Source organism: Spinacia oleracea, chromosome 4 (assembly GCF_020520425.1).
Source record: "Spinacia oleracea cultivar Varoflay chromosome 4, BTI_SOV_V1, whole genome shotgun sequence".
Classification (NCBI taxonomy): Eukaryota; Viridiplantae; Streptophyta; class Magnoliopsida; order Caryophyllales; family Amaranthaceae; genus Spinacia; species Spinacia oleracea.
In genome coordinates, this window is record NC_079490.1 from 89022630 (window position 1) to 89038182 (window position 15553).

General features: G+C 39.4%; 1 protein-coding gene across 13 annotated transcripts; it reads right to left on the reverse strand.

The window, feature by feature from the left end:
- Positions 1-2360: 2360 nt before the first annotated feature.
- Positions 2361-7487, reverse strand: LOC110796646 (uncharacterized). Of its 13 annotated transcripts, none has more exons than XR_002535641.2 (8): positions 6915-7479; positions 6228-6308; positions 5554-5659; positions 5020-5158; positions 4828-4875; positions 4110-4373; positions 2755-2901; positions 2361-2601 (listed from the first exon to the last, which is right to left on the reverse strand). XR_002535641.2 is itself a non-coding variant. In XM_056826747.1 (8 exons), exons 5-8 carry the CDS (start codon positions 5595-5597, stop codon positions 2500-2502), a joined length of 375 nt encoding a protein of 124 aa, XP_056682725.1. In that variant the 5' UTR covers positions 5598-5659; positions 5966-6016; positions 6228-6308; positions 6386-6551; positions 6915-7484; the 3' UTR covers positions 2361-2499. The 13 variants fall into 13 exon arrangements, 5 of the variants coding, with proteins under 5 accessions (XP_056682725.1, XP_056682726.1, XP_056682728.1 ...); XM_056826747.1 differs by lacking the exons at positions 4110-4373; positions 4828-4875 and adding exons at positions 5966-6016; positions 6386-6551 and having other exon boundaries at positions 2755-2844; positions 6915-7484; XM_056826748.1 differs by lacking the exons at positions 4110-4373; positions 4828-4875 and adding exons at positions 5966-6016; positions 6698-6759 and having other exon boundaries at positions 2755-2844; positions 6915-7484.
- Between the last annotated feature and the right edge of the window lie 8066 nt (positions 7488-15553).

Below are 15553 nucleotides of genomic sequence, written 5' to 3' on the forward strand. Positions count from 1 at the left end.
ATTATTGGAAATGGAAATATTACCAGAATCGGAAATATTACCGGAAACGGAAATATTGTCAGAATCGGAAATATTGCCGGAATCGGAAAATAATTCCGGAAACGGAAATATTAAATATTTGTTCGAAACGGAAATTAATTCCGGAATCGGAAATATTAAATATTGTTCGTATCGGAAATAGATTCCGGAAATGGAAATTTAATCGGAAGCGTATCGTACGAATTAGCATCGGACGAGGCTTGCCGGACGAAGGCCCAGCACGAAGCCGGGGCCAAACGCCCAGCAAGCATGCGCGCCACAAGCCCAGCCAAGGCAGCGCCCAGGCCTACCGCAAGGCAGGCCCAGCGCGCGCCAAGGGCCACGGCTGCGTAGGCCGTGCTACGCGGGCTGCTGCTCGCACGCGCATGGGCAGCCCTTGTGGCTGCCGTGTGTGTGTGAGTTTGTGCTCATGCGTGATTCCTGAATCTACAAGAGTCAGTGTATGATTAAATTTCTATTCCTAATTGGATAAATTAATTAAATAGAATTCATGTAGGATTCTAATTCCAATTAATTCGCATCCTACTAGGATTACGATTCCTTTTCCATAACTCTATAAATAAAGGCCTAGGGGTCATAATTTATACACAAGTTTCAAAGTATTCAAAAGTGAGTTTTTTGAGAGAAAATTAAAACACACATCTTGCTCAAAAGTGCCGAAAATTTCTAGTACCTTAAGGGCGATTCTAGTTGGTCAATCTTAAGGCGGATCCGGACGTGCTGTGGACTATCTACGGAGGGACGACACTTGGAGTCCTAAAAGACTTGTTCTTGTTCGGTTCGGGCGCAGCTAGGGAGGGCACGCAACAAAGAGTATGCATCTAAATTATGCTATATGATTATGTGTAAATAATATGTTGTCCTGGGTTAATGGTTGTTTCCGCATGATCTATGTAGTGTCATATGTATCATAACCTAACAGGTAAGGGAAAGGAATCTTTGGGGCATGCCTTATTGATGTTGGTGAAGTCTATGAAAACACGCCATTTCCCGTTCTTCTTTCTAACTACGACGACATTGGCCAACCAATCTGGGTATTTGACTTCTTTGATCTTTCCCGTATCTAATAGTTGCTGAACCTCGTCGTTGATAATTTGGTTGTGTTCTGGAGCGAACTTCCGCCGTTTCTGCTTAACGGGTTTGTGATGTGGATCAACAGTCAGCTTGTGAGTGATGACGCCTGGGCTGATACCTGGCATATCTTCATGGAACCATGCGAAGCAATCTGCGTTGGCTTTGAGAAATGTGATAAGTTCCTGATGTCGTCGGGTACGTCGCATCCAATGAAAACGACTTGTTCTGGTTTCGTAGGATCTAAGATGATCTCGTCAAGCTGCTCGGACTTAGGCTCCTTGTAGATTGCTGGGTCGGAACTGGACTGTAGTTGCTATAATGAGGATTTATTGGTGGCTGAGGGCTTTAGAGCTGCTTTGTAACATTCTTTGGACTCTTATTGATCTCCCTTGATTTCCTGAACCCCCCATCGAGTTGGGAATTTGATGGTTTGATGGTATGTCAAGGGGATGGCCTTTATGTCGTGGATCCAAGGCCTGCCCAAGATAATGTTGTAAGACGAAGGGCAATCAATAACACAAAATTTTACCTGTTGGTTGATTCCTTGAGCGTAAACAGGTAGGGTAACTTCTCCAAAGGTGGTCTTAGCCTCGCCGCTGAATCCTATTAGCACGGTGGACTTTTTGACGACATCTGTATCTGGGTTGAGCCCCATCTCCTTGAGGGCGTCGAGCAACCACTACAAGAAAAAAGGGCTTTCGTGGTGATTATTTTGGCCTTTAGTAGCGAATATATTCGCTACGAAAATATTCTCCATCAATTAGCTATTCGAGGCGGTAGCCACCGTTGTCATAGCCTTTAGTAGAAATTAATACATTCAATGGGGTAGACCAAAACAATCGATACGAAATACTATGTATAATAGTATCGATTATTGTAGCGATTATAATAGCTATAAATTCCTAATTTCACATACCAAATACATTAGTTTTAGCGGCAAAAGAATCGATGCTTTTGGTAGTTATAGTAGCGAATGCAATAGACGCTATTAAATATTTATTGTATCGATTATAATCACTACTATAGGTTACTTATTGTTGCAAATTTAAGTGATACTATTAATTTCATAATTGATACATTTGCTAAAATAACAATCCAAATTGACAGTCTATATATAGCGGCGATTATAATCGCTACAAAATGGATCATACTATAATTTAGTTTTACAATGGCTTGTCAAAAGTTGCCGTTATCAAGCATATTGACAATTATAATTATACATGAGTATAAATTTAAAATCACAATAATTATAAGATAAAAATAATATTATAAATAAATAACTCATACAGAGTAAGTCATAAGTCATTACATAGGTGGTATATAATTGTCTAATAGTCTTAAAAACATAACAATCTGCAAATAACTAGATAAATAACTAATTAACTATTACAATGCAACAACGAGACAACTAATATTGTATAACTCGATAACGTCATTTGTGCTTCCCCAAATAAGTCTGACTTCACCGTTTTCCAAATAAAGAGTTATCTGCAAGTCAAAAGAATGTACGATAATTAATAACACTAGTATGGAAATATTTCTCTACAATTAATACACCGCAACATACCATACAAATAGCAAGCCAAACGATTAGCGTATATTGGGATGCTATTACATCATTGTTTTCTGATATATGCATACCTTCAAAAAAAGGAGGACAAGAGGGGCCTGGATGGTTTGTACTGTGTGCACACCTTCATAGCAATGTGGAAGGCTGCACGGGAGGCACACCTTCATAGCAGTGAGCATGCATATTAGATGGTCACTTCTAGTTCTGTTTCTGTTTACCTAAAATGACATAGGATCAGCTAGCTAACTGAACATCTCCTTAATCAAGGTAATGCTGTAAACATTTCTAGTTATGTTTCTGTTTACCTAAAATGACATAGAATCAGCTAGCTAATTGAACATCTCCTTAATTTCTATTTTTGTTCTTTGTTGGATTGATACAGCTGTTGGTATTACTAACAACAAGAAGTATTTTGTGGCGCCATAGTGGGAACTTCTGCTGATTTTGGAAGTACAGTACGTTTTTAAGCCTTGAGGTGGAACAAGTGTGCTTTCACTCAGCATCTGGTTCTTTCACTCAGTGTTTGTACCCCTTGTTATTAGTACTGAAGCTAGTGAATTACGAATGCAGAATTGTCAGCTTTAGGATATGCTTTAGAAGGCCAATGAAGAGCTTGAGTCAACTAAAGATGAATAATGAATTAAAACTGCATGAAATGTACATTCAAATCAACACAAAATCAACTCGGGTGAAGCAGATGGAGTAGGAAATTAAAGAGAAGTCCAAACAGGTGGAAACCCATAAAAAGCAAAGTGATGAGTTCCAGAGAAGTGTTTCAGCTCAACAACTGGATCATAGATCAGAGATACAGAGACTTATCTCTGAAAACAAGTTGCTGACTGAACAGATGAAAGAATTGACTAAAGAAAGAGAGATTCTTTTTCTAAGGGAGAATACAGAATGCGACAATCCAGCGGAGTAGGTATCGAGAAAGTCGCTTGAGGAATTTATTATGTTGAGAAAATCTCAAGCATGAGAAGGACCAGGCAGTTACATGTCTGAAGTTTGAAGTGGAAGAACTAAAATTTCAGTGTGACAACTTGAAGCATTCTTTATACGAGGATGAGTTGGAGAAAGAGAAACTAAGGGCACAAGTGTTCCAACTGAAAGCTAATCTAAAGAAGAAGGATAAAGCGATTCTGAGTATTGAGAAGAAGTTCAAAGAGAGTAGTAGACGAGCTGTAGTTCAAGACAAACCCAAAGCTACTTTTAAAAATACAAAATCTGAACGGTATTCGAAAGAGGTTGGTTCTAAAGAAGTAACCATGTTGAAGGAAAGAATAAAATTACTTCAGGTAAAAACTCTTTGCTGTATCTATTGCAAGTCTGTAACTATAATATGCATATCATGATTTTCAATCTTATGTCATGTTATTGACATATTTTTGAAATGACATAAGCAAGTTAAGTTGAAGGAAGTTCTAACCTTTGTTCGTTTTATGTTCAGGAAAAGGTTTCCGCTGAGACTTTCAAGTTCTAATAATTAGGCACAGATGTAGGAAGTGAACTGACAGGCATGAGCGATGAAACAGGGATTGAGATGCCTGCAGACTGATTTAGAACAGCAACTTCTTTTGATGGTGGCACTAATGTCTGCATTTTAGGTAGTAGTGACGGGATAGCAGCAACTGAGGCCGCTGAAGAAGAGGATCATCTTCGTCATCAGACATAGTTGCCCCTGTGCCTTCACCTGGAAGAGCAAAGTGCCAACAACATCAGTATGCTATCCCTAGCCTCAACAAATTGAACAACTACCTATTCCTCCTCTCATTTGTATAGAAAGTTGTATAGATTTCATGGCCTAAATTAATGTGTATATGAGAAAACTAAAAACGCTCAAGTGACTCCACTTAATTCCCTACTTTGTTGCTACACATCAATTTTACCAGAGGGAATAAGTTCACCCTTGGATGCCTTAAAAAGACAAGGGTACATCATTTAGAATGTCAATATAAAATAATGTTCAATTCCACTTGGTTACTCATAAACTTCAGCGGTAGCAAGAATTGACAAACCAGAGGTCTAGACCAGACTAACACAAACATGAAACTGGACTTGATCCTTGAGATCAATTTCATGCTAGACTCAACTGCTTGCTCACAATTACACAGAGGTTTTAAGATGAATCGGAAAGCTATATGCACCTGTCGGGTTTTGTAGAGACTGTTCAATTTCCCAGCATGCCATCACAGCTTCCATGGTCACCAATATTTAGATGACATGAGCATATTTTAGATGAAGCGGGGAAGTATATTTTACTTGAATGCAATTAGCAAGTAGACATAGTTACCCAATATTTGGATGATACAAGCATTAAAAAAAGGTTAAGACTTTACCTGATCCTCTCTTGTTACTGCATGATGTTCTGCACATGATTCAGCACAAACTCCCATGCCACAATAATTGTAAACATCCCAAAGACCATCCTTCAACATCCCGTCAACAAGTGTGTCGTGTCCAAGACAGAAACCCTTCCTGAAATTTGGCATATAAGGTGAGATCTATGTTACTATATGTTAAAGGTGCTAGTTTATGGGAAAAGAGAACAATTGTTGTAGATGGCTAAGCTGAAGAGAACATTCAGATAGATAATACTGTTGGACAGACTAAAAGGTTGTAATCATGCTCATGGAGACATGGCAGCATAAAATAACAAATGATAGCGTCTTGTTGTAACTCTTGTAAGTGATTATACTAAATTGCTATATAATAGTCTGATTAAACTGAAAATAAATTTCTGATCAGTGATCACAGTAATCAGGACAGGGATCAATGTGTTAACAAATCAAAAAGCCGATGCTAGCTTCAGGGATAAAATAATTAGTAAAAAGATGCTAAAATGAAAAAGATTATAAATTTCTACTATCAACCTGGAGTCAGCAATGTATTTAGGGGCATTCGACATGCTTTCCATGCCTCTCGCCACAACAACATCATTGAAACCCAATTGGATACTTTGTGCTGCGAGGATTACAGCTATAGAACAAAGAAAATGCACAAATAAGTTTTTCAAACTTGACTTCAATTTCACGAAGATAAATGTATATGATAGGACACTCAAGTACCAAACCACAGATCTTCAACATTATTCTCAAAAAAAAGAAATACATGTAAAAGAATTTTCCAAGCATATATATATATATATATATATATATATATATATATATATATATATATATATATAAATATATATATATATATATATATATATATATATATATATACAGTTATACACACACAAACTAAAGCAGGAAACACAAAATATAAATAAAATAAACTTGCCTAGTTAACAAGTCTCCTCTTGATTAGCTGAGTTACAACAATAGCATCAACCTGATAACCAACAAAAAAAAAATCAGAGTTCGTATGTACGGCTCTAGAAATCAATATGCCTATAGGTAACGGGTTAAGTAGAGTACGTAGTTCTAGGGACAACAGCAAAGAAAATGGAAGCATCGAGTGATTAGCAAACACCTTTTTCCAAAAGTAAACATGTCTGATTTGAAACAATAACCAGCAATAACAAAATGGAAAATAAACACACCTGTTCTTCTCTTACTTTTGCTCTTCGTAGTCCAATTCAACGGTAAGCACTACAAGTATAAAATATTGAGGAGGTACAAATCTACAAACAAGAGAAAATGAAAAGGAGTCAAGAAAAAGTTTCAAGATCATCAACTAGAAGATATTAAACCACCCAACCTTCTGACAGGAATCGAATCCCCAATGGAAACCCGCAGATACTTCCGTTGAACAGAATTAAGACATATGCTCCATTGGGTATATCATCATGAGAAGTGTCAATAATTAAGGAAACAACAAAACTAACCACAACAAATCATGGTGAAGAACCCAAACTGAACCCAAACTGTAAAAGAAATTCAAGATGAACCAGAGGACGAAATCTCAACCAAAATTCGAACAAAAATAGGGATATTCAACCAAAATTCGAAAAGAATTAGGAAAATACAACCAAAATTCGAAAATAATTGGAACATAAAAGAGGGAAATTACATGGAAATTCGTGAAATCAACGGATCAATTTGGGGCAGGAGAGAAGCGATGACAAAGGAAACCTAATTAATATATAATTATCATTCAAATATCAAAAGAATTAGGAAAATTCAACCAAATTTTGAAAAGGATTGGGAAAATTCAAACAAATTTCGAAAATAATTAGGAAAATTTAAACAAATTTTGAAAAGAATTAAAATAAAAAGAGGAAAATTACCTTGAACTTGTGATGAAACAGCTGCAATGGAGTTTCGTCAAATAGTGTAAGAATCCAGGATGAAAAACCCAACCAATGTTGCGCGAATTATTCACACCCTCTCCCAGAATCTCGCGCTTCGAGTTCAAGATTTTGGTATGAACTGTGTCACTTTAGGAGGAAGAGAGAAAACTGATCTTAACCCTAATTTGAGAAGACGGAAGGCAGTGGAGGGAACTGAAAGTTTTGAGCGAAAAAATTTTGAGCGAAAAGTTTAGAACGAAAAGTTGAGCGCAATTTGTGAAAAATAGGGCGGTATACTGTGAATAATATCTAACTACTCCAGTATGTAACCCGAGCGTTGCCCCGGGTGAACGTCCGGGTTTTGACTTTTATTCGGGTTTTTTTTTTTAATATGTGCACGTAGAGATGGTGTCATCATCAAATTACGGCGGTGACATAAGATTAGTGGCCGATCAACAACCTCCCCGATTAAACCCCACATCCAAAAATCTAAACAAAGTTTGATCCTTTTCTTCAATGTAATTAATTGTACATTTATGAATTAAGTAATCATTCCTTTTTTTTTTGCATTCACTTTTATTCAATGTATTTTTTATTGTAAAAAGAATATATAGGCTTATATGGAAAGATATTACGAAAGTTGTAGTTGGTTAAGATGGTAAGAAGTGTAACTTTTAACAAAGAGGTATGGTGTTCGATCCTTGTTAGATGTTTTTTGGTTGTAATAACGTGTCATGTTGCTAATAAGTGGTGACGTGGCGTCATAAGGAGAGGTCTACGTGACACGTATACATTCTTCAAAACGCCTTTTAATATATTAGTATAGATTAGTTTTTCGTCTTGATTAATTAGAGGCTAGTATACAATTATAAAGTGCGATTATTATCTATATTATTTAACACACACTATTGATTTATAGTAGCGATTATACATTCGATACTAAATATTCGCCGCGAAAAGGTAAATTTCTTGTAGTGAACATCACATTAGTTGAGCTACCGTTGTCGACTAGGACTCGCTTGACCATGAAGTTTCCAACGGGAATGGATATTACCAAGCCATCGTGATGTTTGTCCGAGATGTCCCCTGCATCCGATTCATCAAAAGATATAGGGGTTAGATACTTCGCGGCTACGGCTCGGGCCGGTCTGTCTATCTCATTTTCTCGAGCTTGCCTCTTCGCTGCAGAATAAGTTAAACCACAAATGTCAGAACCTCCAGCAATAAAATTCACAGTTTTAGTATGGGGGGAGGTGAGGAGGTCGAGATGGGGAGTTAGAGTTGTCTTTGTTGACGACGCCGCTGGCTTTGTCTAACATGACGTCTTTGAGGTATCCGTTCTTCAATAGATAGGCCACTTCTCTTCTTAATGCGACGCAGTCGTTGGTGGTGTGACCGATATCGGTATGAAAATCACACCATTTTGAGGGATCCTTCTTTGATTCGGGTTTGCTGGACTTCGGTGGCCACTGCACCGCTTTCCCCATCTTCGAGAGGTGGTTCATCAGACCTACAGTGTCAACACAAAAAGAATATTCGTTAATCTTCGGAGGCAGGTCCGGGCTGTTCTTCCAGTCGGAGTCGGAGTCATCTTCCACCGCTGCTACGTGTTGAGGTCGGGAATAAGGGGCAGGACGATCACTACTTCTCTTGGGGTAGGGCAAACGCCTTTCCGTCTTGGTGTAGTCATTAGCTCCTTTCCGGGAATAGAGAGTTTCTTCCAACCTGACTTGGGCCATTGCTTTGGCTTGTGCGTCCTCAAACGATCCCTCCAAAGATCGGTTTCGCCGTACAATTCTTGTCTGAACGCTTTGATTGCTGTCGGGACGTCACATTCAGGTACAGTTACCTTCTCCCTGATCAACCGAGCTATGTATTCCTTCAGAGGTTCATCCGAACGTTGGACCACATGGTACAGGTCACTCGTCTGTTTCTCCAAGCATCTGTTGCTAGCGAACTGCTGATTAAAAATGTTGTCGAGATGAGAAAAAGAGGTGATGCATCCGTTTGGCAGGCTGGTTAACCACTTCAAAGCGGGTCCAATCAATGTCGAACCGAACCCTTTGCAAAGGCTAGCTTCCCTCATATGCTTGGGAACTGGGATAGTCATCATTCGCTGCTTGTAGGTCAAGATATGCTCCCTTGGATCGGTCGTCCCGTCATACATGGGAATATTTGGTGGGCTGAATCGTTTTGGGATGTCGATTGCATCGATGGGGTCGGCATATGGCGATTCTGCATAACTATCCAGGCTGGCTTCTTTGATTGGTGTTGGCACTCCTGGGATTTTGTTTATCATGGTCATAATTTGTTGGAGGTTGTGATTAGTGTTTTCACAGATGTTGTTGAGCATTGGGACGAGGGGGCTGAATGTTTCGGGGAGGCTGGCTTGGAGGTGTTGGTAATAGGTCTTTTGTGGGTATATGCTGTGAGGTTGGTGAGGAGTGAACTGCGGCACCACCTGTTGCATGTAGGGAGACGTTCCTTGGGTAGCCTAGGTACCTGCAATATAAGGGAAAGGAGTTACGAAACCTTGACTGACTGGAACGACTGACCTGTTGAGAGGAGTGTATATAGAATGTTTTGAGAAGAATCTGGGCGCATTGGGGTGCTCGGGAACACTACTTGCGGCGCTTGACTGGCTAGGGGAACCGCCATCATCTGGGGGGTGCTCCTGGCGCCGAGATAACGAGGTTGACGACAGGCTAAACAACTTGTTGGGAAAAGAGTTGATCCCATGGCATTTGAGTCGTCGGTGTCGGTCTTTGTGCCGGGACTGAGACGGGTAGGGGCATCGACATGGTTACCGTTGGGGGTGGTAATGGACGAGATGCCGGATTGGAAGCGGGAGCCGACATTATGGAGGATGTCGTTGCGCCGACTCGGGATGAAGCAACTTATGCGGCCGTCGAGGCGGCGGCGACTGCTGATGTACCTGCAGAAGAAGTTTGAGTTGGAGGAGGAGGAAGCCAACTCGGGTTAGAACGGGGATGACTTGGTAGCGGTTCGAACTCGCTGATCCGTTCGAGGACTGGGCCTCCAGGTTCGCCAAAGGGTACATGGAGGGGATGATCCGGAGCGACGTCAAGATCCAAGCGGCGACTTAGGCCAGAGGTATCTCGCCGGTACTGGAATCTGGATCCGGTGGCGATAGAGGAAGTGGATCTGACCTGAGAGTGCAACGCTTCGTTTTCCTTCTGGAGGATGTTGATGCGCTGCTGCATGGCCTCAAAGCGGCGAGTGATATCGTCGGATGAGCTAGCATTTCCAGCCATGGTGATTGGAATAGAATTATCAAGCTGTTTTTTATTGTAAGCCCCACGGTGGGCGCCAAATTGTTTTGGGCAAATTCTACTTAGAGACGAACTTGCTTGATGATGGTGCTAACAATCGATCGAGCTAGATAATTTAGAGTAACGAGAGAAAGTTGTAATAGCATGGAATAATAGTATTGTTATTGCTTAGTATTCGTATATATAAACTGACAAAGTTTAAGCCATTTTATAGGCCTTCGTAATAAGAATGTAACGTTTGTGCTTAATTGCACATAATTGAGAAATAAATGCGTAATAAAGGCCGGCTTCATCAACGGTTTGTAACGGCTGTCTTGATCCCAACTGTTGAGGGCGAGTCCGAAAGGTGCTACCATACGTCCTGCTAGCAGCCATATAGGCATTACTTGCCACGTCTGTCCACGTCACCAAGAGGGTATTTTCCCCCGTAACAGATACCCAACAAAGAAACATTTGTCAGATTTTGGTTCGAGCTTGTCCGAAATTAATCGCTTGACATATGCTTTGCAACCCCAAATCTTTAGAAAAGACAACTTTGGAAGTTTCCTAGTCCATAATTCGTATGGAGTCTTTTCAATAGCTTTTGACGGAGCACGATTCAGTGTGAGTACTGCTGTTTGCAACGCATGTCCCCAAAATTGTAAAGGAAGTTCGGGTTGACCCATCATTGACCTGACCATATCGATTAAGGTCATGTTTCTCCGTTCCTACACTCTATTTCATTGAGGTGTCCCCGGAGCAGTCAATTCAGAAAGAATACCGCATTCTTTTAGATGGTAATCAAACTCGTGGCTAAGATATTCACCTCCTCGATCTGATCTTAGAGCTTTGATTTTCTTGCCATGTTGATTCTCTACTTCATTTTGAAATTCTCAGAATTTCTCAAAAGATTCAGACTTGTGTTTCATTAAGTAAATATAGCCATATCTACTGAAATCGCCCGTAAAATTTATAAAATAGCTGAAATCACCTCTAGCTTTCGTACTCATAGGCCCACATACGTCCGTATGTATTAGCCCTAGCAGTTTGCTTGCTCTTTCTCCCACCTTTGAGAAAGGCCGCTTTGTTATTTTGCCAAGTAAACAAGATTCGCATTGATCAATCTTCTCTAAGTCGAATGATTCTAGAATGCCCTTCCTTTGGAGTCTTTCCATGCGTTTTGTGTTTATATGGCCTAATCGACAATGCCACAGATATGTGAGATCGGAATCACCAGTTTTAGCCTTTTTGGTATTTCTGTTATAAATTTGTTTGCTCGTATATAGAACATATAGACTATTTTCTTGTTGTGCTGAACCATAAAATATTCCATTCAAAGAAAAAGAACAACTATTGTCTTTAAATTGAAAACTAAAACCTTTAGAATCCAAACTTGAAACGGAAATAATGTTTCTCGTGATACTAGGAACATAGTAACAGTTTTCTAGTTCCAAAAAAAACCACTAGGCAAAGAAATAAAATAAGATCCTACGGCTAATACAACAATCCGTGCTTCATTTCCCACGCGTAGATCCATCACGCCTTTATCAAGCTTTCTACTTCTCCTTAGTCCCTGCGAATTGGAACATAAGTGTGAGCCACAACCAGTATCTAATACCCAAGAAGTATAATTAGCAAGACTACAATGTATAACATACATACCTGAAGTAGAAGAAACGTTCCCGTTCTTCTCATCTTCCTTTCTCTTCAAGCAATCTCTCTTCCAATTAATGCCCCTTCTTCTTGCAGTAGAAGCATTCAGAGTCGGCAGGAGAACGAGCCACCCTCTTCTGTTTACCAGAACTGGTGTCGCTGGACTTAGGTGTGGGCGAAGCGTTGCCCTTTCCCTTGCCTGATTTCTTGAAGTCTTTTCCCTTACGCACCATAAGCATGTCATGCTTATTCTCTTGCTTGAGCGTCTTTTTCAACGGTTTTCAGCATACCGTAAAGCTCAGTAAGAGTTTTCTCCATGTTGTTCATGTTGTAATTTAACTTAAACTGATCATATCAACTATGAAGCGAATGGTTCAGATTTTAAACAAATAAGTTTGGATGAAACATTCTTGTTAAAATTGGTCAAGTTCAAATTGCACCAAAAAAAATTGGAATTGCGTATATATGTACCCCCAAGTGTTTAGAATTTTCCGTAATTATGCAGAAAAATTTTGAACACTTTAATTCTGGGCATTAAACTTTTCTCACGCCAGAGTTAAGGCGTGGAAATATCTTGCGCAAAAAGTGTGGCGGAAGATTATTCTTGCGCATAAGGATTAACACAAGTTTATTCTAGCGCACTTTGCTTGGCACAAGATTCTTCTCTCGCACTGGTTGGTACCGCGCGCTGTTCCTTTGCATTTTTCATGTTGATTTAATTTGCAAAATATGGTCGTGCACTATAGGAGTAAGAATAATAGCTTCATGAGAAACTTCACTCACATCACAAGAGATAAAAGTACTCTCAACCAAGGACCCTTCACTCAAATTCACATCATCAATTTCATTATTATTCTCGGATTCATCAAAAACCACCAAATTGGGTGCCTCATATTCAATGAAATCCTCAATAGAGCTATCACATCCCAAATGAAGCAAATATTTCTCAAAATCCAATGGGAAATCATCAATAGGATGAGAGTCACATTCGCTCAAGGGAGGGGAGGTGGGAGAAAAAGGAAAAAGCTCAAAGTTCAACACCTCACCCTTCTCAACATCATTCCCTTCATTAATTCGATCTTCATCCGTAGCATAATATGAATTATAATCATCATCATCATCAATAATATTGTAACACATAAATTAATTAATGGGTCGGCCAATGTCATTGATTTGAGCTTTAGGAGATTCCGGACAAGATTTTGAAAATTCACAATGCAAGGAGTTTGAAAATCGACATGGGGGGAACGGTTATCATGAAGCTTATGAGCATTAACATTTGATACATGTGGAAAATCATTGACATTCATGCAAGGATGCGAAAAATCATGAGAGTAAGCATGAGTGCCATAATAACTCTAGGAAACAACAAAAAGAAATACATTGCATCTCTCCAATGCATGTTTTGAAGCTCTCCATTACAATTGGATTTAAGAATCTCAAATGTTTCCCTATTTACACCCTCATGTATGAATTTACAAGTGTCCCATGCCATTAAACCATTTAGAGTTCCATGGGTGCGACGATATTCAATCACCGCATTCAATCTATTAAAATAACTCCAAAATGGTTCATGAACACCTTGAGGAAATGAGAACACCTTTTAAAAAAATTGATTTTATTTGAAAACAAAAAGGGAAGAAATAAAACTAGACTAGTGAACTAGAAAAAAAATCAAACAATGATGCCATTCCCCAGCAACGACGCCATTTTGATAGGGTGATTTCCGGTCGTTGAACGAACACCACCTACCAAACAAGATTTATAGAAGAACCTAATTTAACACACTATATTGATTATAGCGGCAAGTTTAGGGATCGTCCCAAGAGAACGAAGCGAATTGAGTTTAAACAACCAAGCTAGTTTAGAAGAGAGATTGAATTGATTTAGATAGAACTAATGAATCTAGACTAATTTGGCAAGCAATCAATTTGAAAGATCTAGGGGGATTGGGGATCCACTTGATTTCAATGGGGAAAACGAATTAAATAACAAACATGATAATGCAATGACATGCTTTCAAGGGAGCAACCAACAATTATAGAGATTCACCCCTCTCGGTTAGAATGCATTTCCAATCTAGTTCCAATAGCAAGCTCTCGCGTCACCTTAGAACTAGAATGGTTCATGAAATCAACTAGCTACTCTTATGCAACCACAAACTCTCAATCTCTTGACAAGTTGGTGATAAACACTCCAATTACAATAACAATCATAGTATTTGCAACTACTAATCAAGTCATTCATGGAAATCCTATTCAACACGTCAAATTTAATCACATAACCATCAACAATTCAATTCTACATCCCCAAATACTTCCCAAGAATCACCCCTAACCCTATCATGGAACTACTCACAAGACATGGAAAGAGATATTAGGCTAATGATTGGAATTATGCAATTGAACATGATGATTGAACTGAAAACGAAATTGAGAATCAAACAAGCAATTAAACTTGAAATTCTAAGATTCGATGGAAATCACATTTGATAACAGGTGCAAAAATCAAGAATCAATGCAATAGAGGAAAGCAAATAAAGAGTAGAAGAGATTGTGAGAAGAGAAATTACTAAGAAGCTTGAGAAATCTTGAACAATCTTGAATTTGAAAGCAAAAACTATGAATTAACTTGAGTTTCTCTCTCTAGAATTTGAGAATTACAAAGTGTTTTGAAAACTAAACTCTGAAAACTAACTCCAAAAACTCACTTTTTTTCTAATTAGGAAAAAGAATCCTATTTATCTACTTCCCCAAAATTGGAATTAAAATTACAAAAAAGAGTCATCCCGCGTCATTTTGTGGGCGCACAGGGGTCTGTGCGCGCGCACAAAATGATACGTGTGGGCGCACAAAATTTTCTTGCGTCCACACAGAGCGAAGAATCAGAAGTTACGCATCTTGCGGACGCACAAATTTCTATGTTGGTGCACAGTGGAGTTTTAGGCTTGGCTTTGTTTAGCTCTTGTGTGGGCGCACAAAGTACTTGTGTGGGCGCATGACCAGGCTTGTGCGGGCGCATGACCAGGCTTGTGCGGGCGCACCGTTGAAAGGTGTGTGGGTACATGACATTTGCAGAGAATCTTGAAATCCATCACAACAGCCTTGTGCAGGCTCACCGTTGAACGGTGTGTGGGCGCACAGATTTGGCAGAGAGTTATGAAATCAACATGTGGAACTTGTGCGGACGCACAACAATCTTGTGCGCCTGCACAGACTCTGAAATCTTGTGCGCACAGATTTGGGAGAGAGTTATGAAATCAACATGTGGAACTTGTGCGGACGCACAACAATCGTGTGTGCGCACAACTGGATTGTGCGTGGGCACAACCCTGTTTTCTGCACTTCCTCTTTAAAATTCCCCGTTTATTCCACTTTTACCTATAAAAGATCAAAGTGGATAGAAGCATATAAATGAACAGAAAACTATATAAAATCATGAAAATATAAGGAAAAAATAGCAAGAATTCCTAAGCTAAGAGCGACATAAATGCCGCTCATCAAACTCCCACAAGCTAAGCGTTTGCTAGTCCCTAGCAAACTAAGCCCGAATCGGGTAGAGAACGAGCTCATTATCGAGAATCTAAAATTAAGAAAACAAGAACTACAAGAATATACAAACTAACTCACTATCGTAGGGATCACGGTTGCATTTAAGCACGTGCAACAAGCTCTTTGAACCCCACAATCGCTCATGAGGGCGAGTGGGATC

Coding starts and splice junctions, on each gene's coding strand:
- LOC110796646 (XM_056826749.1), bottom strand. CDS start 5,597: ATGGAAAGCATGTCGAATGCCCCTAAATACATTGCTGACTCCAG. Junction 2,845..5,019: donor CAGTAACAAGAGAGGATCAG/GTAAAGTCTTAA, acceptor ACTGCTATGAAG/GTGTGCCTCCCGTGCAGCCT. Junction 2,602..2,754: donor TTGTCCTCCTTTTTTTGAAG/GTATGCATATAT, acceptor TTTGACTTGCAG/ATAACTCTTTATTTGGAAAA.